This window comes from Protopterus annectens, chromosome 3.part0 (assembly GCF_019279795.1).
Source record: "Protopterus annectens isolate FY-2018-M chromosome 3.part0, PAN1.0, whole genome shotgun sequence".
NCBI classification, from domain to species: Eukaryota; Metazoa; Chordata; order Ceratodontiformes; family Protopteridae; genus Protopterus; species Protopterus annectens.
Genome location: NC_056731.1, coordinates 291,027,388 through 291,050,570, shown reverse-complemented (window position 1 = coordinate 291,050,570; position 23,183 = coordinate 291,027,388). Strand labels below are relative to the sequence as shown.

The following is a 23,183-nucleotide window of genomic DNA, read 5'->3' as shown; positions in this document are numbered from 1 at the left end:
TATGGGGGAACACCCCTGAACTTAAATATACTTACTCCAAGGTTGCATAACAGTACAGAATAAAGAAAATTCCACCGTTGGTATAAGTTGTTTCACTCAGTTTTCCTAGATCATTCGGAGTGCTGTCAATCAAATGAAGGGGACCCAATGTAATAAACATACAACAGCTACTGTGTTTTAACCCAAAGTTAGGATGGAACAGAGGAATGTACAGTGTTAAAGTGTTCTTCTAAGATATGGGTAAGGCTATATACAACAAAAGTCTATGGTTAACTGTTGCACAAACTGATATTCTGGCCTTTGCTAACTCTGGTAGTGCGAGACTGTTTCCTTTGGTCTGTCCACTTTAAATTTCAGTGCATAAACCAATAAAATGCAATCTCATGTGAGCATGCATAAACCAATAAAATGCAATCTCCTGTGAGCATGCATTAACCAGTAAAATGCAAGCTCACATGAGCATGCACAAATCAATAAAATGCAATCTTCTGTGAGCTTGCTGAAAGAAGATGTACAATCTACAGAATTTGCCTTCCTGCTGTAACTAGCCTTACTGCATGTTACTCCTCCCTTCATCCTGCTGTTGTCCATTTTCTTTTGTCACAGGCATCTTTAAACTCCCATGCCATTGCCTCTGAAGGTACTTTTAAGGACCTTGTCATCATGTATATAAAGCACTACTTATTTTATGGTCTATCTTGAATCATACTTTTCTCTATTTTGACCTTTGTAAGTCCATCTCCTGAATGCAGTACGCCGTATATATGCATGCACATATTTTAATTTTTTTTTTTTTTTGTCTTGCAGTTGGAGCAGTGTGTTAAAGCAGTGACCTAGTTCCTGTGGTACAGCCCTCATTTATCTACTGTGTGACCTTAAGCAGATCACTTAACCAGACATTGTTCCTGGGTTGCCCCTGAGATGGGACAGTGTTCAGTGGGCCGACCTGGTAAACCAAAGGGTACTGTTGTATTATTATTGTTTTTTTTTTATTTCTTTACTCCCTATTGACTATATACAGCAAACTTTCTTTCTTTCTTTATACTCAAGCTCAGTATCCCTCCCATGCTATACTTTCTAGTACAGTAGAGAGTTGATTACCTGAACTAATTGGGACCTAGGTTAGTTCGGATAATCAAACATATAATTGAACCGGATAAAAAAATAAAATCTTGATTTTTCCGCAGGTACGGAAAACACTTTTCAACCATTCAGCGATTCCAGTGGACAATAAAGAATATTTTTCAAACATGAGCGGGCTACAAGCTCCAAAATACACTCACAAGCGAATATGTATAACTTTTGCATATTTATACTTTATGATTTTTCCTACCTGAAAACTTTGGAAGGCTGTGTTCGGATAACTGACATTTTGGATAATCGAGTCTCTACTGTAAGTGAACTGCACATTCTCTACTACCTTTGTTTTATATCTCTGCACAGTAACCCTAAATGGTTTTCTGTAATGCTGGTGAGATCTTATCACTGCGATCTACACTGGGAATGTAATCTCAAAATCGGTAGAATTCTCTCCCAAACCAATGCACCCAGTATCTTACTGGCATTGCCATAGTCCTTTAACATTTATTTACATGTGAGTCAACTCTAAGGAATTTAGACTACTTCCATATTTGCATATTTCACCTCCCTGGGGCTAGTCATGCAACATAAAGTTTTGATTTTCCTCAGAATGCATACATTTCTTAGTAATAATCCCAGCTGATATTTCTTAATGCCCAGTTCTCTTTGGAGATTACACCACCATCTCGCCACCATGGGGACTATCGTGTTGTCAGAAGGTAGGTTAATCTTACTTTCTGACACCAGTGCTATACCCAGAGCAAACATGACCAGCCACAATACTGAGAACTCAGCTGGTCAATACTTTTCCCTAAACAGTACATACCTCCTCAATGGTCACCTCCTGTCTCTAATCTATCAGGAAGTTCCTCAACCCCCATATGTTTCAATTACCCCACCAACCTTTGATGATGCATACACCTTGATGAACTAAAAAAAAAACATATCCGTGCAGTTTCTGCTGTCATATATGATGGCATCTCATTCACAAAACCGTAGCGACACCACATCTGCTACATGAAGTCATGCTGTATATATTACCCTGCACTGCAGAACCTTTTCCATAATCTTTCTTTAGAAGGAAATGAGAATGTTTGGCCTGAAAGGTTTATAATACCCTACATTCTGCTCAGACTAACCACTGAACAACACATGTGACAGCGTACTCACTGTAACTAGGTATCTGTGTTGTCTACTTTCATTCTTCCTCACGAATAGGTTTGGATCCGATCCTTGGATCCGACTCGGCCACATATTCTAAATTTCGGATCCAGCTCTCAAGTTCCTCCCTCTATCCATTGCCTCAGACAGAGTTTGCTGCCTCATATCCCAGTTTTTCAATAGAAAAGTAACATAGACAGAAATAAAGACAGGGCTCAAACATGGAACAGTAGTTTCCAAACACAGACAAATATGTTCATCCAGAAGCACAAAGGATGGGGAATGGATGGGAGGGAAGGTGAGGAAGAATGAAAATGGACAATACAGATGCCTATTTATGGTGAGTACATAACTTATAAATCTGATGTTCGCCTTTTCATTCTTCCTTACTTATGGGACAGAGTCTCCAGCTATGAAAACCTTGGGTGGCCCTCAAGGAAGGATATTCCAGGGCACTGCCAAACCAAAAGAAGCTCTGTTTCTGGATATGATGTCCAATTTGTAGTGTGAAATAAAGGTATGGGCTTTGGACCATGTGGCCACTGCACAAATGTCATCAGTAGAGGTCTTTGACCAGAAATCTGATGAAGTAGCCAAGGACTGAGTTGAATGAGCTCAGGGAAGTCTTGGTAATACTAAGTCTTTTTGAGAATAAATGAGTGAAATGCAGTCTGTAATCCATTTGGCCAGGGTAACCTTAGAAACTGCTTGACCCAGGTGATTTGATGAAAAGGATATTAAAAGCTGATATGACTTTCTAAATTGCTTTGTCCTGTTAAGATAAAATGTAGTTCTCTATATACATCGAGGAGATGAAGCATGTACTCTCCCTTATTGGAAAATTTTGGAAAAAAGACTGGCAAATGAATGGACTGGTTGATATTAGTTTCAGAAGTCACCTTAGGCACAAAATAAGAGTTTGTTTGTAGAGAGACCCTATCTTTATGAAAAATAATGTAAGGGTTTTTTCTGAAAAAGCCTGGAGTTCAGAAATTCTTTTTCCTGAAGATATTGCTACCAGAAAGACTGTTTTCCATGACAAAAATTTTAGATCACATTTGTCTGACAGTTCAAAGGATTTCTGAGTTAAACCTTGAAAAACTACCATAAGGTCCCAAGGTAAGTGGTGATGGAACCTTTATCAGAGGTTTGAGGAGAAAAAAAGCCCTTCATAAAAGCTTTACATAATCTAGAAGAAGCCAGAGAGAAATATTTATTTTCTGAATGGAAATTAGAGATTGCTGCCAACTGAAGTTTAATTGTAGAAAAACTGACCCCTTGATTAAAAAGGTTTGTGAGAAAAAGGAGAATGTAGAAGTTGGGGCCGAAAAAGGTTTGATGTTTTGGTTAGAAACCCAAATAGAAAAACTTTTCCATTTGCTCCTATGGACTTTCATGGTGGACATTTTTTGTGACACTAAAATAATGTCATGGACTGGGGAAGAGAGCCTGGGTTGTCTGAGTATTCCTGGAAGAGGAGAAACTATGTGGTTAACATAGGGCTAGAAGGTTAGGATGTTAAAATGCACAATGGGTGAGACAAGAGATCCTGGTGAGGCTCCAATATCCATGGAGGATAACAAAGATGACACCATAGGAAGGTGAACCAAATTTGCCAGGACCAGAAATGGGCAATGAGGATTACAGAGCTCTTCAACCTGCTTGCTTTTTGTAAGAATTTTAGAATTAGGGGAAGAGGAGGGTAAGCATAATGCAGACTGTAGGGCCAAACGTGAAGTAGAGTGTCTCTCGATAACTTTCCCTTATGGTGGATCAGAGCAAAGTGCTTGCTGCACTTGTTGTTGAGGGCTGAGGCAAATAAGTCATAGCAAGGTTGGCCCCAAAGTCTGAAGATCTTGTTCGCTGCTGACTGGTTGAGAGACCACTCGTGAGGCATCAGAATAGATCTGCCCAGTTTGTCTGCCAGCACATTGTTTTTTCCAGGACTGTGTATCGCAATTAGGAAGCAGTCTGAAGAGACTGCCCATTCCCATACTCTCATGGCCTCTCTGCACAGGGGCAAGATAGGGTTCCTCTTAGCTTGTTCATGTACCAGACCACCGACATATTGTCTGTCTGAACTGCAATAGTCCCCAGAGGGAGATATTCTTGAAATGCCTGCAGTGCTAAAAGGGCTGCTTTCTTCTCTAGAAAGCTGATATGCAATTTGGTCTCTTGGGGGAGACCACACACCTTGGACCATCCTTCCCAAGAAATATCCCCTCACCCCAGTTGGGAGGCATCCATTGTCACTGGGATGAGTTTTATCTGAAAGGACAGGGGCTGACACAGAATGGACCACTGTACAGCTAAGGTCCACTGGAGAATTCACATAAAGAAGCATGCTAAGGGAAAACTACGGCAGTTGATATCGATCCCAGTGCTGAAAGCACTAATCTCACCAGAGGAGAAGGATGAGAGAGAATATTCTGCACTTGATGTCTTAAAGAAGCAATGCAATAGAAAGGTAAAGATGCCACCTGAGTCTAGTATTCAAAAGCGATGAATTCCAGGCACTGAAATGGAGCAAGTTGTGATTTGGCAAGATTGATTGAAATGCCCAAGGTGTTGCAAATTTGAAGCAAACAGTGCCTGGCTTGTTGAAGCTGATGCACAGAGGGGATGGTGAGGAGCAAATCTTCTAAATATGAAAACACCTGGAAGCTTCTACTACTGCCATGCATTTGGTAAACACTCTAGGGGCTGTAGTGAGACCAAAGGGCAGAACTCTGAATTGGTAATGACAGGCTCCCAGCCAGAAGTGAAAGAATCTTCTGGAACATCTGTCCATCTTTAAGTGGTAGTACGTATCCTGTAGCTCTATACAGCACATCTAGTCATCATTTCCTAAAAATGGAAGAATTGACTGAATTGTAACCATCCAGAATTTTCAGATAGATTTGTTCAGTATGCTGAGATCCAAAATTGGTCTCCAGTCCCATGTCATTTTTGGCAGTAAAAAGAATCATGAGTAAAACCCGGATCCTATTTAGTCTGTTGGGACTTCTTGGATGACTCGCTTTTTGTAGCAGCTTTTGAATTTCAATAGCTGCCTGTTCTCTCTGACTGGGTGGAACATCAAGGAATCTCTATGAACAGGGAGGAGGAAGGGAAAAGGGAATTATATAGCCTCTGGAAATGATTCTCTGCACCCAAGTATCTGAGGTGACTTCTTGCCAGGGTTGTAGGTGCTGGGATAAGCGACCCCTTGATTGCCTCCAGAGGCGGACAATCATGCCTCTGTTTGGGACCACTGGAGGAGTTTCCTGAAGAAGGTATCCTGGAAACCCTGATGTTGTAGGCCACCTCTGCCATGACTACGGCGTCTTCAATTATTCCCCCCTCTGCCCCTGGGGGAACCTTCACCAGGTGTAGTTCAGGAAGACCCTTGGGACTTCCCGAACAACATATTTGCCTGTTCCTCATTTGTTCCTAGACAAGGACCTCTGAGGAGTGGAAAAATATACTCCTATGGCAGAAATGTTTTTCCTATCCTTCTCACACCTAGTTAAAGTGTCTCTAGCAGTTGGGCCAAAAAGGAAAGAGATGTCAAAAGGTGCATTGACAAATGAAGACTTGAAGGGCTCCACAAAACTGCACAAACACATCCAGGTGTGCGTCCTTATGGAAATGCCTGAATCCGCTGCTCTTGTCATACCTTTGGCTACATGAGAAATGAGCCTCATAGAAGAATTGGAAATGGATGTCAGGGTAGCCAACTGAGAGGTGACTGAATGCCATGCCTCTTCAGAAACAGATTAATGACAGAATGAAGACTGACAGCTTCAGACATTCTTGTTGAACAGTAAGTTAGCTATACTGAATATTCCAATCTCATTCATTTATTAATTCTCTGATAACTGCTTTCTTTAATTTGGGATCACTGAGCAGTTAACGTCTATATCCTGGCAAACAGTGGACATATGGCAGCCTATACCTGCACAAAGCACACTCACTCACACTGCATTCACATCTTTGGGCAAATTGCAGAATCACTGGTACAGATAATAGTAAAGCGAAAGAGAGGACATGAATAAAATACTGAAGCACAGACTATGAGTAAGCCGAGAAACAGCAGGAAAGAATCCGACAGTGAAGGCTATGAGAATGACAGCTTGAAATTAAATACACACAACCATCAAATGAAACTATCTGCAGTATTTCTGAGACATACCTTGGAAATCTATTGCTCAGGTTGCACTGACTGCAGAAATGGTTCTCTACTCTTTGAGCATCCCACCGTAGGTCATCTGTAGATGGAGTCAGGCTACCAGATGCCTGAGTCTTTCCACCACATTGACTGCATGGAAGAGCATCTACCCAGTGGAAAAATTCTGTCTTGAACCAGTTCAGGAGTTCCAGCAGCAGAAAGTCATCTACAGTTGCATTTGTGCCTGTCAGGGTGAAAAAAAATAGCACCATTTAACATAACTTATAAATTCAGTAAGTTGATGCTTATCAAATGTAACCAAAATAGCACATTTCATATGAACCACTTACAAACGTTATCTCATGTCTTTGAAGGACTTGCATGTAAACTTACCTTACTTACTGTAACTGGAACTAACAAGGACACTGTATTGTCTAAGGTATGCAAATAAAAAATTATCCAATCTAGCTGGTGCCTTTAATATCTTTACTATTCTAGCTGTATTTTTCTTACATTTTCCAACAAAACCATATTAATCACACCCTTATTTCTGTATACCATCTCTCAAATCCCTAAAAGGCATCAAACATAAGCCTATGTTATGTTGTTTATTTTATTTAGCCTTTTGATAAAAGGTGAAGTGCTCTAGTTCCAAAAACCATATTCTGGGCCAGAAATAGGTACAGCTACAATAGCATGCATCATCTGTTGTAAGAAAGTCAGTTACAAATGCAGATGTTTTAGTAAAAAACTGAATACAGAGTTAAGTACAAGAACAGTCATTTATTCAATAAGTCACACTCCAGTTACCTGTTTGATTCAATTCAAAGTCATGAGGAGCCAGAGACTATTGCAGTATTCAAAGGGTTTGACGTAGAAAAGCTAATACCACACATTTTGCATTGGCATACATCTATGTATATCACACAGACACACACACACATATATATATACAGATATACACAGATACACTCGTAAACAACATAAACAGCATGCAAACCTTGTGGCTTGAAGACTTGGGGTTTGCTATAATGGTTAAGGTGTTTACCTCACAGACATGAGATACATGTTTTTTGTCTCCCCTTTGTAAAATTGGCTAGGCTTAAAGTTACTTGAAAGGGCAAATAGCCTAGTACTTGTCTATGAACCTGCAAGTAATTTGGAGGATTGCCAAGTCACCTATTTGGGATGTGGGAGGAAAGCAAAGCAGCGAATGAAAATCAGCACAGATACAGGGATGACAGGCAGACTCCACACAGATACAGGGATGACATGCAGACTCCAGCGCAGATACAGGGATAACATACAGACTCCACACAGATACAGGGATGACAGGCATGCAGACTCCACACAGATACAGGGATGACATGCAGACTCCAGCACAGATACAGGGATGACAGGCAGACTCCAGCACAGATACAGGGATGACAAGCAGACTCCAGCACAGATACAGGGATGACAGGCAGACTCCAGCACAGATACAGGGATGATATGCAGACTCCAGCACAGATACAGGGATGACATGCAGACTTCAGCACAGATACAGGGATGACATACAGACTCCAGCACAGATACAGGGATGACATGCAGACTCCAGCACAGATACAGGGATGACATGCAGACTCCAGCACAGATACAGGGATGACATACAGACTCCAGCACAGATACAGGGATGACATGCAGACTCCAGCACAGATACAGGGATGACATGCAGACTCCAGCACAGATACAGGGATGACATGCAGACTCCAGCACAGATACAGGGATGACATGCAGACTCCAGCACAGATACAGGGATGACATGCAGACTCCAGCACAGATACAGGGATGACATGCAGACTCCAGCACAGATACAGGGATGACATGCAGACTTCAGCACAGATACAGGGATGACATGCAGACTCCAGCACAGATACAGGGATGACATGCAGACTCCAGCACAGATACAGGGATGACATGCAGACTCCAGCACAGATACAGGGATGACAGGCAGACTCCAGCGCAGATACAAGGATGACATGCAGACTCCAGCGCAGATACAGAGATGACATGCAGACTCCAGCACAGATACAGGGATGACAGGCAGACTCCAGCACAGATACAGGGATGACATGCAGACTCCAGCACAGATACAGGGATGACATGCAGACTCCAGCACAGATACAGGGATGACAGGCAGACTCCAGCACAGATACAGGGATGATATGCAGACTCCAGCACAGATACAGGGATGACATGCAGACTCCACACAGATACAGGGATGACATGCAGACTCCAGCACAGATACAGGGATAACATACAGACTCCACACAGATACAGGGATGACAGGCATGCAGACTCCACACACATACAGGGATGACAGGCAGACTCCACACGGATACAGGGATGACAGGCAGACTCCAGCACAGATACAGGGATGACAGGTAGACTCCACACAGATACAGGGATGACAGGCAGACTCCGCACAGATACAGGGATGACAGGCAGACTCCACGCAGATACAGGGATGACAGGCAGACTCCAGCACAGATACAGGGATGACAGGCAGACTCCACACAGATACAGGGATGACAGGCAGACTCCACACAGACACAGGGATAACTGGCAGACTCCACACAAGACGGCACCCTGGCTGATCTCCAAAGTGGAGAATCAGTAATGTTGACCACTGTGTTTCTATGCCACTCATACTGTGTAAAACATTTAGAATTTTCTTTGTGTAGCTTACAGCAAAAACATTTTAAGACACATTTGCAAATCCATACGGTGTACACATAGTGTTAACTTAGTGTAGGCGTTATTGAATCCCAGGGTCTGTCTTTACAGTGGAAATTATTTCAGCATTCTAAAATGTAAGCCTGAATTTGTTTCATTCTGACTGAAGAAATGTAATTTTTCTACAACACAGTAGTTTTATATACACATTTTATTAACAAGTTTTTATCTGGAAATGCAATGTGGATGATATTAATGGATTTATAGGAGCTATCAACTTCAGCACTACCTTTTTAAACTCCACTTTAGCTGACATAGGCTTGAAAGCAAATTTTTGGACATTATTTTAACACTTGATTTGGAAAATATGACATTTAGGTCATCCATTTTCCGTAAATCTACTTTAGTAAATAATTATTTACATTCTAGTAGTGCACATCTGTGACATATGAAGAGGGATGCAGTTAGAGGTCATTTCATCAGACTACCTAGATTAATCTCTGACGACACTAAATTTGAAGCTGAATGTGATTAAGTGTGTATATACATACACACACATATATACATAGAACTTTTAATAGAAAAATGTTGGATAATTTTACAACAGATATCAAATCACACAAATCTGGTAAGTTTGCCCCAGTATTAAATTTCGCTGCTAATAATGTCAATATAATATAATAATGTTGCAGTTAAGATTATTCCAGGGCATTTAAATTGGAAATAACTTCCACTACAGAAGTGTTTAAACAAAATAGGAAAGATATTCTATGTAATGAAATTCTTGCTAAATATTTCCACTCAAGGAACAATGTTTGTTTTTTAAAAAAGATTTTAACTTGAAATCTAAGTTAGAAACAATGAACAGCAAAAATAAGAATAATAACACTAATAAAGTTAAAGGTACTTTTCCTGTTTGTGTTTCTGCAGAATGTGCTGTTACATTAAGGAGAGGTCATATTTAAGTTGAGCTCACATGAACAAAGCTTTTGTAGTTTCTAGGAGGTATAATTGTAATTCAGTGGGAGTGGTCTATATATGGAAGACAAAAAAAAAAAAGAATGGAACACTGTATATCTGAGCATATTTATACAATTAAAATAAGGATATAAATAATTATTTAGATGCTCGACTGTTTGTATTTTTTTTGTCATAGATCTTGTTGAAATGAACATTAGGAGTGGCAATTTCAGTAAAAAATTAGAGAAAATGGAATATAAAATGAGCCAAGACTAAATGAACTCATTAATATTAAATGCATGCTGCAAATGTATTTTTAGAATGTCAAATGTTTTTATTATTGTTTTATAAGTATTTATTTACATATTGCAAACTGAGTCCCATAATTGGAGGTATAAAAGAAAGTGGGGTCTGTATTAGTTCATTGAAGGTTCCCTTACTTCAGTGAACGTTCACTTCACTGAATGTGTTACACAAAGTAAATATTTCCCAACATTTTGCTGTAAGACACCCACACACAGGAGTATTTTAAACCCACCCAGGTGGGGCCTGTGTCCCCACACTCTCTTAAGTATATATAGCAATCAGCTGAAGTGAACGTTTGCTGAAGTGAAAGTTCGATGGTTTTTGTTTGATGAACGGAGAATCGCTGAAAGTGGGGTCTGTATTAGTTCATTGAAGGTTCCCTTACTTCAGTGAACGTTCACTTCACTGAATGTGTTACACGAGGAAAGTAAATATTTCCCAACATTTCGTTGCAAGACACACAGAGGAGTATTTTAAACCCACCCAGGTGGGGGCTGCATCCCCACACCCTCCTAAATATATATATATATATATATATATATATATATATATATATATATATATTATATAATCAGTCCTTCGCTGAAGTGAACGTTCAATGGTTTTTGTTTAATGAATGGAGAATCGCTGAAGTGAACCTTCGATGAACTAATATAGACCCAAGAAAGTGATGCATGTTTTTCATTTCTGAGGACGTCTACTGGTGTTGGATGAAAGCAATTAATGTCAATAAATTATTTTCAGTGGTAGTATTAGTATTAGGTCTTATTTGTCATGGTCTGGCATGCTTCTCTGGATTTGCCTTCAGTTTTGTTTTTTAAAAATATTTTCCACCCATTACATCTTCATATGTTTGCTGTAAGAAGCATACTGGCAAAAAAAATTGTTTAGTCATCTGCAGGTGACCTGAGATTGATTAGTGGCTCAAGTGCCTGTAGGACCTGGCCAGTCAGATGGGAGTGAGCAGCCACTGCCAGGTTACTTGTCTACGGGGAAGGAGGTGTCGGTGGCTTTTTTCTGCTATGAGAGCCAAAAAATTAAATTTCTTGAAAATGCTACCTTTTGTATCCTCTACATTCTAAACTTTAAAGATGTTTTTATTTTTTGCTGAGTTATTTCATTCCTGAACCAGATAAAGATTCTTCATTGTATTCATGTACCATACTCTCATTTTCTCTACTAGCTTTCTACTCTCTCAGTCCCAACCTTTAAAATCATTATGCAGTAAACTTAATTTTTACACTTTTTACTTTTACCTGTAAATGAATGAATTCCCCACACAAGAATGCTTCAGACTAAAAATCCTTTCAGTGAAGCCATTTCCTTGTACATTTGTCTGAGAACATTATAAACATACAGTGAAACATAATGAACCTTAGGATTTATTAAATCCATTCCTCTTCCCACACTTTATTATATAATAAAATTCCCCCCTTGATGAGGTTCAAGTGAAAATCCCAATCTGCTGGAAAAAATAAACCAAAAATCTCAGATGCCATTCTGGCTGGCATCTCAAACTCAACACAATACAGCTACCTACTCCCAAGAATATTGTAATTAACAAATAACTTTTCCTCCTATGTGACATGTTTTAGATTTATTCAATATATAACAGTAAACCTGCCTTCATTAACTCTTTGTCCACATAACTAAGAAATTCTGAAAATTTTATTCCATCCAAAAGGTCCCTTTCCCAGTCCGCTAACTTTTCTATCCATTTAAGATCCACATTAACAGTTCAGTTGGGTGAGCATTCATGTTTGTCACCATTATTCAGAATGACCTTCGCATCTTCCCTTTCATTCACCAGTGGAATAAGATAAACATACTCTAATGGAATCTGGGGGTGGAATATTTCAGAATAGGAGAGTCACTGTCTAGGTTTTAGAAGTAACTATGGCTAAAGCAGAAAGGACTATGATACATTTTCTGGGATGAGGGAAGTAATCATACCTCTCAACTGTCCAGATCTTCACAGAATGTCCAGATTTTTGCTTCATATTTTTGGTATGTTTTTTTCACAAAATTCTGCATTTCTGGTAAATCATTTGCTAATCATTGAGGATTAAGGTCAGAAAATAATCAGACATTTGAGTTTGACTTCATATCTTTCAAAAATACATACTAATGCAAAAGCCAATATTTTATCAACTTTCTAAGTTTGCAAGAGCAATATTTAAATTTTGTTCCTATTTTTGGGCATTCGTCCCCTCATTATTTATGGCTTTGGCCAGATTTCTAGCTTTAAAAGGTTGAGAGGTGTGGAAGGAATGTCTGGCTTGGTGACAAAGAATGAAGAGAGTTGTTTAAATTAATGAAGCCTTCACTTCTTAATACATGAACTGAAGACTTTCACTTTTATTAAGGGATGAGTAAAAAAATATATAGGTAATGAAATAATAAAGGGTCTGAAAATAACAGAAAGATGTGGTTTATAAAATGGAGGATCAGGAGGTTAAACAATAAAAGAAGAATGTCACCTTTAATAAAAGCTGGACAGAACTGAAAAAGGAGGATATATAAAACGAGTTTTCACACTACAGTGGTGTCTGTAGTTAAGCTGTAAAAATGAGCAAAATGTTAAGGCATGTGGAAAGACCTTTTTAAGCTGAAACTACAAATAATATTTTAAGAAAGAAAAATATGTAATTTCAAATCCAACTGAATACAAGGCCATTTTATTATGAATGCAATGAATGTACAAAGCATTAAACAAAAAATTGAGATAGATTATATTAACTACTGCAAGAATAAAAGAAGGAAGGCTAATGGAGAACAGGTATGCCTAACTGCAGGGATGAATAGAAACAGTTAGCATTTTGTGTTACTGAAGAAGTAATGTAGCAAAACATGGAGAAATGAGGGAGTGATGTTCTACACAGAAGTCTGCAGTGAAAAGATGGAAGAAAGAGCTTTGCTTTCTTAAGCAATAAAGTTAAGCAAACTGATTGGTGGATGGAAGCTCTGAAAGATGAGAAAATATGTAGTTTAAGAAAGGTAGTTGAATTAGAATGCCTTAGAAAGTAATTATTTAAGAAAAAATGTATAGGAAGAAAACCTGAATATAGAAATACAGGCCGGGATTCATTAAGGTATTGCAATATGCACACATCTTGGTATCTTTATTCCACTTCAGCAATTGCCCTAACATGTTGCTCCATGGTGCAAAATGGTGGGCTAGCCCTGCAGCCATGCTGAATGTTAATGAGGTAGTCCAGGAGAGAGGCATATGGTAATTAACCATGTTCTCTCACCCCCCCCGTGGAACCGCCTACTGGAAGTCATCTACATGTCTGGCAATTCAAGATATTGTTTGGCTGTGTAGATTAGTACAGACGTCTCCGCCATGTTGAGGTACTGAATACAGCCAAAAGTCAGAGTTCGACTACCTGCCATGACCACAGTACTGGGAAACCACCAGACACCAGGGATATCATATACTTAGGGCAGTTAAGTATATGATATGATAAAACACTTAACTGCACTACAGGAATCAAGGGGTAGGGGGAGCTACTAGACACCAAGAATACATTTACAATTTCATTGCCATAATGGTGTGGACAAGAGTACAGAGATCAGGCATAGGGGGGGCCACTAGACACCAAGGATACATTTACGGCTTCATTGCCTTAATGTCGTGGACATTAAGTACAGGAATCAAGGGGTAGAAGGAGCCACCAGACACCAGGGATATGTTTACGACTTCATTGCTTAATGGCATGGACACTGAGTACAGGGATTAAGGAGTAGGGGGATCCACTAGACACTAAGGATACATTTACAACTTTATTGCCTTAATGGCATGGCAAAAGTACAGGGATCAAGGGGTGGGGGGGGGGGTGAGACTGGACACCAGGGTGAATTTCAAATTTCATTGCCTTAATGGCACATATATCAGCATAGGGATCAGGCAGTGGGAGGAACATTAGATATTTGAAAAAAGAAGTTATATACTCACCATAACGTTGTCCATTTTGCCTTCAATCTCACTGATGGGTTCAGAACCGATCCTCTGCTCCGACTCGGCCAAATGCTAAATCTTGAGGTCTTAAACCAGCTCATGGCCTACTTCCTATCCTATGATGCAATGGTGTTTCCCTCAGATCTTGTTTGCTGCCAACTAAGCTGACTAGATAAGTTCCCCCAAAAAATTAGCATCCAAGGATAAACTAGATAAGGACTAAGACAACCCAGACTTGTTTCAACTTCTCGGTCCACAAGACAATGGTAGGGGGTTGGATGGTGGGATGTAAGAATGAGGGCGAGATGAACAACTCACATGGAATATTATGGTGAGTACACAACTTTTTTATGTGAAGTTGTTCTATCTCGCCTTCATTCTCACTGATGGGTTAGCATCCCAAGCATCATCTTTCTCGGGTGGCTCATGGGAGTATATTCCAAAGGAGGCGCTGCCCCTGGAGGCCTTGTCCAATTTGTAATGATTGATAAAGGTATGAGGTCTAGATCATGTGGCTGATGCACAAATGGAATCTATTGGTAGTTTGGCCGGAATGGCTGAAGATGTGGAAACAGCTCTAGTTGAATGGGCCTTTATTTTTTTAAGTAATGGTAAATGGACAGAATTGTATGTAAAAGAGATGCAATCTGATAACCATTTTAACAAGGTGGTTTTTACCACTGGAGCACCTTTCTTTGAATCTGAAAATGAAACAAAGAGCTGTTCTGATTTTTCTGATGTCCTTAGTCCTGTGTAAATAGAATCAAAGCTACCTGTGGACGTCAAGCTTGTGCAGCGTATGTTTCATCTTATTAGTATAATTAGGGAAAAAAACGGGTAATTCTATAGTCTGATTGAGATTTGTCTCTGAACAAACCTTAGGTAAAAAAGATGGATTTGTCCTAAGTGAAACTCTGTCATCACGAAATATTAAATATGGAGGTTTAATGGACAAAGTGTGTAACTCTGAAACCCTCCGAGCTAACATAACAGCTACTAGAAAAATGGTTTTCCATGATAGATATTTCAGCACAAGATGAGGCCGGTTCGAATAAATGGGGGATAAAATTATATGAGAAAGATGAAAATTTAGATTCCATGGTGTAACTGGGGATCGAATAGGAGGTCTCAAATGAACGGTGCCCTTAAGAAAGGCTTTGGAGAATGTGTGGGACATGATATTAGACCCCTGATCACCAAGGTGAAAATTAGAGATTCCTGCTAATTGAACCCTAATCGTTGCAGCAGCTGCTCCTTCATTGAAAAGTTTGGTTAAAAACTCTAAAATGGATGAAATTGAGGGTAGATATGGGTCAATATTGTTTTGAAATGTCCATATAGAAAATCTTTTCCATTTACTAAGGTATAACTTTCTGGTAGATGATTTATGGGAGGATATTATAATGTGCTGAGCTGCAAATGAGAAATTTTGAAACCTGGCTATTCTGTGAACTGGAGCAGCCAAGCTGTCAATTTGAGGGTGTGAAGTGCAGGATGAACAGCTCCTGATGAGTGACTCAGAAGATCTGGAAATGGATCTAGGATCCAAGGTTCTTCCAATAGATGAAGTTGAAGAAAGGGAATCAAATCTGATGAGGCCAGTGAGGGGCTTTTAGAATGATGGTCCTTCCCAGAGTCTTTGCTTTCTGTAAAAATTTTGGATATCAGTGGAAAGGCATAAAGGAGACCCGAGGGCCAACTGTGTATTACCACGTCCCTTGGGGAATCTCTCCTAGGGGGGGATTAGGGCAAAATAGCTGCTGCATTTCGTGTTCATTGGAGTTGCAAAGAGGTCGCAGTAAGGCTGGCCCCATCTGCGTAATATCCTTTACGACACTTCTTGTTTCAGGGTCCTCTCGTGAGGCAATAGAATTGCTCTGCTCAGTTTGTCTGCTATCACACTGGACTTCCCCGGGATGTGCATTGCTATCAGAAAGCGCTGGGTGGAAGTTGCCCATTGCCATATTCTCAGGGCCTCTCGACATAGGGGGCAAGATCTGGTTGTTCCTTATTTGTTTATGTACCAGACCATTGACATGTTGTCCGTCTGAATTGCAATAGTCCCTAGAGGAAGGGAGTCTTGAAAGGACTGCAAAGCTAGAAGTACTGCTCTCATCTCTAGGACACTGATATGCAGGTGAGCCACGTGTTGTTTCCATGTGCCTTGGGCGTTTCTTCCCTAATAATGCCCCCCCCCCCATCAGGGAGGCGTCCGTGGTCACAGTGGCAATGGGAGTGGGTAGAACAAAGGGGTGACCTATTGTTACTTGTTGAGATGTCATCCAACAGTGTAGGTCATTCTTGCATGAGTTCGTTATCAGAATTTGATGAGACACTGGAAGTTCTTGAAAGGACCATTGAATGAACAGAAGTCATTGTAGTATATGCATATCTATTCAACCTAAAGGAATCACAATAAGTGCTGCCACCACTGTCCCCAATAATTTGAGCACCATTGAAGCTGGGGCTTTTTCTTCCGATAGAAGATTCAGGACCTATTTTTGTAGAACACAAACCTTTTCTGGTGAAAGTTTTACGGTCATGGAAATAGTATCTATATCTGCTCCTATAAAAACTGTATGTTTGGATGGTGATAAGGCAGATTTTTCAGAGTTTATGGTAATCCCCAACTGACTGCAGAGATTTAAGGTTGTGTCCCTTGTTTGTATGAGTTGATGCCTGATGGTGGCGTGAGGAGCCAGTCATCTAGGTATGGAATCCTAAATGTCTCAGGTGAGCCGTGACTACTGCCATGCATTTGGTGAACACTCTGGGGGCTGTAGTGAGACCAAAGGGCACAGCTCGAAACTGGTAGTGACTGGCTCCCAGCCGAAAGCACAGATGATCTGGCCATTTTGATGTGGAAGTACGCATCCTTGAGATCTATCGAGCACATCCAGTTGTCTTTCCCAAGAAAGGGAAGTATCAACTGTAGCATGACCATCCAAAACTTTGTCTTTTTGACAGATTTGCTTAGTCTTCTGAGATCCAAAATGAGTCTCCAGTCCCCTGTTTCCTTTGGAACTAAAAAGAACCTTGAGTACGTTCCGGATCCTCTCTGGTCTGCCGGGACTGGTTGGATGACTCTTTTTCCCAGCAACCTTTGAATCTCTATGGTTGCTTGTTCCCTGTGACTGGATGGGATGTCCGGGATTTTCCTTACAAGAGGTGGTGGAGTGGCAAAGGGAATGGAGTATCCTCTGGATATGATGTTTTGTACCCAGCGATCTTTTATTTTTTGCCAGGTGTCTGGGTACAAAGATAAGCATCCCCTGACTGCCTCCAGAGATGGACAGGTGGGCCTTCTTTCAGGAGCACTGATAGGCTTTCCAAAGAACTGATCTCGGTCATCCTGATTCTGCAGACCCCCTCTGCTGCGTGGACAGTGTCTTCCATTATTACACCCTCCTCTGCCTCTAGAGGTGGGGGTTCACCACAAGTGTCCTGGAAAGCTCCTTGAGTTTTATGGAACCACATCTTCCCTCCGTTCTGACCTTTGGAATAAAGTCTGGCAGGGGTGGAAAACCAGACTCCGGCAGACAGAGTCACTCCTCATAAGCGTTTCCTTCAGTTTGGGAAAGTCAGAGTTCGACCACCTGCCATGACCACAGTAATTGGGAAACCACCAGACACCAGGGATATATACTCTAGGGCAGTTAAGCATATGATATGATAAAACACTCTAACCTGCACTCACAGGAATCAAGGTAGGGGAGCTACTAGACACCAAGAATACATTTATACCCCATTGCCATAATGGTGTGACAGAGCAGAGATCAAAGCTACTAGACACCAAGGATACATTTACGGCTTCATTGCCTTATCGTCGTGGGATATTAAGCACAGGAACTGGCGGGGCAGAAGGAGCCACCAGACAACGGGATATGTTTTCATTTACTCTACTGCTTTAATGGCATGGACACTGAGTACAGGGATTATCATGGCGGGGGATCCACCAGGACACTAAGGATACATTTACAACTTCTGCTGCCTTAATGCATGGCAAAAAGGCAGGGATCAAGGGTGGGGTGAGGACCTGGACACCAGGGTGAATTTCAAATTTCATTGCCTTATCGGCACAGGCATCAGCATAGGATCAGGCAGGGGAGGAACATTAGATACCTGAAAAAGAAGAGAGCATCGATAACGTTGTCCATTTTACCATTCCTCACTGATGGGTTCAGAACGACCCCCGTTCGCTGGCTCGCCAATGCTAAATCTTGAGGTCTGAAACCAGCTCATGGCCTACTTCCTATCCCTTATGATTGCAAATGGTGTTTCTGATCTTGTTTGCCGCCAACTAAGTCAATTAGATAAGTTCCCAAAAAATTAGCATCCAAGGATAAACTAGATAAGGACTAAGACAACTGGTAGACTTGTTTCAACTTCTCGTCCACAAGACAATGGTAGGGGGTTGATGGTAATGGGTAAATGAGGCGATGAACAACTCATACTGGAATATTATGGTGAGTACACAACTTTGGCGTGAAGTTGTTCTATCTCGCCTATTCTCACTGATGGGTTAGCATCCCAAGCATCATCTTTCTCGGTGGCCTGGCGTGGGAGGTGTTATTCCAGAAAGGAGGCTGCGCTGCCCCTGGAGGCCTTGTCCAATTTGTAATGATTGATAAAGGAATTATGAGGGTCTAGATCATGTGGCTGATGATGCACAAAATGGAATCTATTGGTAGTTTGGCCGGAATATGCTGAAGATGTGGAAACAGCCTCTAGTTGAATGGGCCTTTATTTTTTTAAGTAATGGTAAATGGACAGAACTGTATGTAAAGAGATGACGCAATCTGGTAAATCCATTTTAACAAGGTGGACTTTTTACCACTGGAGCACACCTTTCTTTGAATCTGAAAAAATGGAAACAAAGAGCTGTTCTGATTTTCTGATGTCCTTAGTCCTGTGTAAATAGAATCAAAGCTACCTGCAAGACGACGCCAAGCTTGCAGCGAGGCATTATGTTCCATCTTATTAGTATAATTAGGGAAAAAGCGGGTTAATTCTATAGTCTGATTGAGATTTGTCTCGAACAAACCTTTAGGTAAAAAGATGGATTTGTCCTAAGTGGAAAACTCTGTCATCACGAAATATTAAATATGGAGGTTTAATGGACAAAGTGTGTAACTCTGAAACCCTCGAGAGCTAACAGCTAACAGCTTACTAGAAAAATGGTTTTCCGCGATAGATATTTCAGCACAAGATGAGGCCGGTTCAATTAAATGGGGGATAAAATTATATGGAGAAAGATGAAAATTTAGATTCCATGGGTGTAACTGGGGACCTAATAGGAGGTCTCAAATGAGCGGTGCCCTTAAGAAAGGCTTTGGAGAATGTGTGGGACATGATATTAGATCCCTGATCACCAAGGTGAAAATTAGAGATTCTGCTACATTGAACCCTAATCGTTGCAGCAGCTGCTCCTTCTCATTGAAAAGTTTGGTTAAAAACTCTAAAATGGATGAAATTGAGGAGTAGATATGGGTCAATATTGTTTTGAAATGTCCATATAGAAAATCTTTTCCATTTACTAAAGAATTATATGCTTTCTGGTAGATGATTTATGGGAGATGATATTATAATGCTGAGCTGCAAATGAAATTTTGAAAACCTGAAGTGGCTATTCGTGTGAACTGGAGCAGCCAAGCTGTCAATTTGAGGGTGTGAAGTGCAGGATGAAAATAGCTCCTGATGAGTGACTCAGAAGATCTGGAAATGGATTTAGGATCAGGTTCAATCAATAGATGAAGTTGAAGAAAGAAGAATCAAATCTGATGAGGCCACAGTGAGGGGCTTTAGAGATGACGGTCCTTCCCAGAGTCTTTGCTTTCTGTAAAAAATTTTGGATATCAGTGGAAAGGCATAAAAAGAGACCAGGGCCAACTGTGTATTATTACCACGTCCCTTGGGGAATCTCTCTAGGGGGATTAGAGGGCAAATAGCTGCTGCATTTACGTGGTTCATTGGAAGTTGTAAAAGAGGTCGCAGTAAGGCTGGGCCCCATCTGGGCGTAATAATATCCTTTCGATACTTCTGTTTCCAGGGTCCTCTCGTGGAGGCAATAGGAATTGCGGTTCTACTCAGTTTGTCTGCTATCACACCGGACTTCCCGGGATGTGCATTGCTATCAGAAAGCTGGAGTGGAAGTTGCTCACGTTACCATATTCTCAGGGCCTCTCGACATAGGGGGCAAGATCTGGTTGTTCCTTATTTGTTTATCATACCAGACCATTGACATGTTGTCCGTCTGAATTGCACAATAGTCCCTAGAGGAAGGGAGTCTTGAAAGGACTGCAAAGCTAGAATTACTGCTCTCATCTCTAGGACACTGATATGCAGGTGAGCCACGTGGTTGTTTCCATGTGCGTGTCGGCGTTTCTTCCCCTAATAATGCCCCCCATCAGGGGGCGTCCGTGGTCACGAGTGTGGCAATGGGAGTTAAGGTAGAGATCAAAGTGGGGTGACCCATTGTTACTTGTTGAGATGTGTCATCCAACAGTGCCAGGTCATTCTTGCATGAGTTCGTTATCAGAATTTATGAGACACTGGAAGTTCTTGAAAAGGACCATTGCTGAATGAACAGAAGTCATTGTAGTATATGCATATCTATTCAACCTAAAAGGAATCACAATAAGTGCTGCCAATACCACTGTCCCCAATAATTTGAGCACCATTGAAGCTGGGGCTTTTTCTTCCGGGATTAGAAGATTCAGGACCTATTTTTGTAGGAACCCACAAACCTTTTCTGGTGAAAGTTTTACGGTCATGGAAATAAGTATCTATATCTGCTCCTATAAAAACTGTATGTTTGGATGGTGATAAGGCAGATTTTTCAGAGTTCTATGGTAATCCCCAACTGACTGCAGAGAGATTTAAGGTTGTGTCCCTTTGTTTGTATTGAGTTGATGCCTGATGGTGGCGTGCAGGAGCCAGTCATCTAGGTATGGAATCCCAATGTCTCAGGTGAGCCGTGACTACTGCCAAGTGCATTTGGTGAACCTCTGCAGGGGGCTGTAGTGAGACCAAAGGGCACAGCTCGAAACTGGTAGTGACTGAGAAAAACCACAGCCGAAGCACAGATGATCTGGCCATTTTGATGTGGAAGTACGCATCCTTGAGATCTACTCGAGCACATCCAGTTGTCTTTCCCAAGAAAGGGAAGTATCAACTTTGTAGTATGACCATCCAAAACTTTGTCTTTTTGACAGATTTGCTTATAGTCTTCTGAGATCCAAAACAGTCTCCAGTCCCCTGTTTCGGAACTGTAAAGAGAAACCGGCACGCTCCGATCCTCTCTGGTCTGCCGGGACTGGTTGGATGACTCTTTTCCCAGCAACCTTTGAACCCCGCGGTTGCTTGTTCCTAATGACTGGATGGGAAGTCCGAGTTTTTCCTTACAAGAGGTGAAGAATTGGAGTGGCAAAGGTCATGGAGTATCCTCTGGATATGATGTTTACTGGCACCCAGCGATCTTTTATTTTGCCAGGTGTCTGGGTACAAAGATAAGCATCCCCTGACTGCCTCCAGAGATGGACAGGTGTGGCCTTCTTTCCAGGAGCACTGATAGAGCTTTCCAAAGAACTGATCTCGGTCATCCTGATTCTGCAGACCCCCTCTGCTGCGTGGACAGTGTCTTCCATTATTACACCCTCCTCTGCCTCTAGAGGTGGGGGTTCACCACAAGTGTCCTGGAAAGCTCCTTGAGTTTTATGGAACCACATCTTCTCCTCCGTTCTGACCTTTGGAATAAAGTCTGGCAGGGGTGGAAAACCAGACTCCGGCAGACAGAGTCACTCCTCATAAGCGTTTCCTTCAGTTTGGGTCCAAAAAGGGACAAGCCATCAAAAGAGGTGTTCACAAAGGATGACTTAAAGGGCTCCGCAAAGGAACATAAGTGCATCCAGGAATGTCTCCTAAAAGCAATTACTGTACCCGCTGCCCTCCTCATTCCATCAGCTGCGTACAAGATCAGACGCATGCAAGAGTTTACAAGGGAATTTAAGGTAGCAAGCTTGGAATTTACTTCATCTGAAACTCCTGCAGCTATTGCACCCAGTAGAGTATCTCCCAGCTCCTTAAGTGCAGTCTAGTAAAATGCATGAGATAGTTCAGGGATCGAAGAGCAAAGGCCGCTGAACTAAACATGCACTTACCATATCTGTTTATGATCCTAGAATCCCTGTTAGGAGGATGAACAGATGTAGAGGTCTCTGACAATTCCTCCTTGGTGGCTGCCGCCACCACCATAGCATCAACGGGTACTCCTTTGGTTAGGAAAGCCTTGTCCTGGGGGGGGGGGGGGAGTCATAAATTTGTTAGGCCTCCGGAGGGACAGGTTCCATGGTATCCGGGGACTCACACACCTTTCAAGATGAATTCCATCAGCTCATCAAAAGGTGGAGACACCCAAGAGGTGGAGGGTTGAGACCCGAAAGCCTTCAGGAGAACTGACTCATCATCAGTAGGGTTAATGGGCTTCCAGCCACCCCTGTTTGAGAATTTCCAAGATATCTCCGAAAGAGATATTGTCGGAGGGGGACTGTGGGGACCCTTCTGACTCATCTAAGTCAGTATCTGACGTGACAGATTCCTGTGGGGAGTCCAGATGCTTCCTCTTGCAAAGTCTCTTCCTGGGAACCTCTTCAGTGGGAGCTTCTGGTAAGGTCTCAGAAAAGCAGAGCTCACCCGATGGGGTGACCTGAGGCTCTAAGTCTCTACTCTTTTGAGGAACCAGTAAAGCAGAGGTAGACACAGGTGTTTTGGAGGAGAAGGTTGATGGTTATGATGTGGATGCCCGAGGGGGCAACACTCTCCTCATAGCGTCAAAAGCCCTCCAGCTCCGAT

The 23,183-nt window shown here is 41.5% G+C and overlaps 1 protein-coding gene across 1 annotated transcript in view; it reads right to left on the bottom strand.

The window, feature by feature from the left end:
* Positions 1-23,183, bottom strand: part of NGLY1 (N-glycanase 1) — a 714,901-nt gene that overhangs the window by 203,129 nt on the left and 488,589 nt on the right. The window contains exon 5 of the mRNA XM_044064776.1: positions 6,416-6,635. Within this exon, the coding sequence (XP_043920711.1) occupies positions 6,416-6,635 (220 nt within the window). The remainder of the gene's footprint in view (positions 1-6,415; positions 6,636-23,183) is intronic.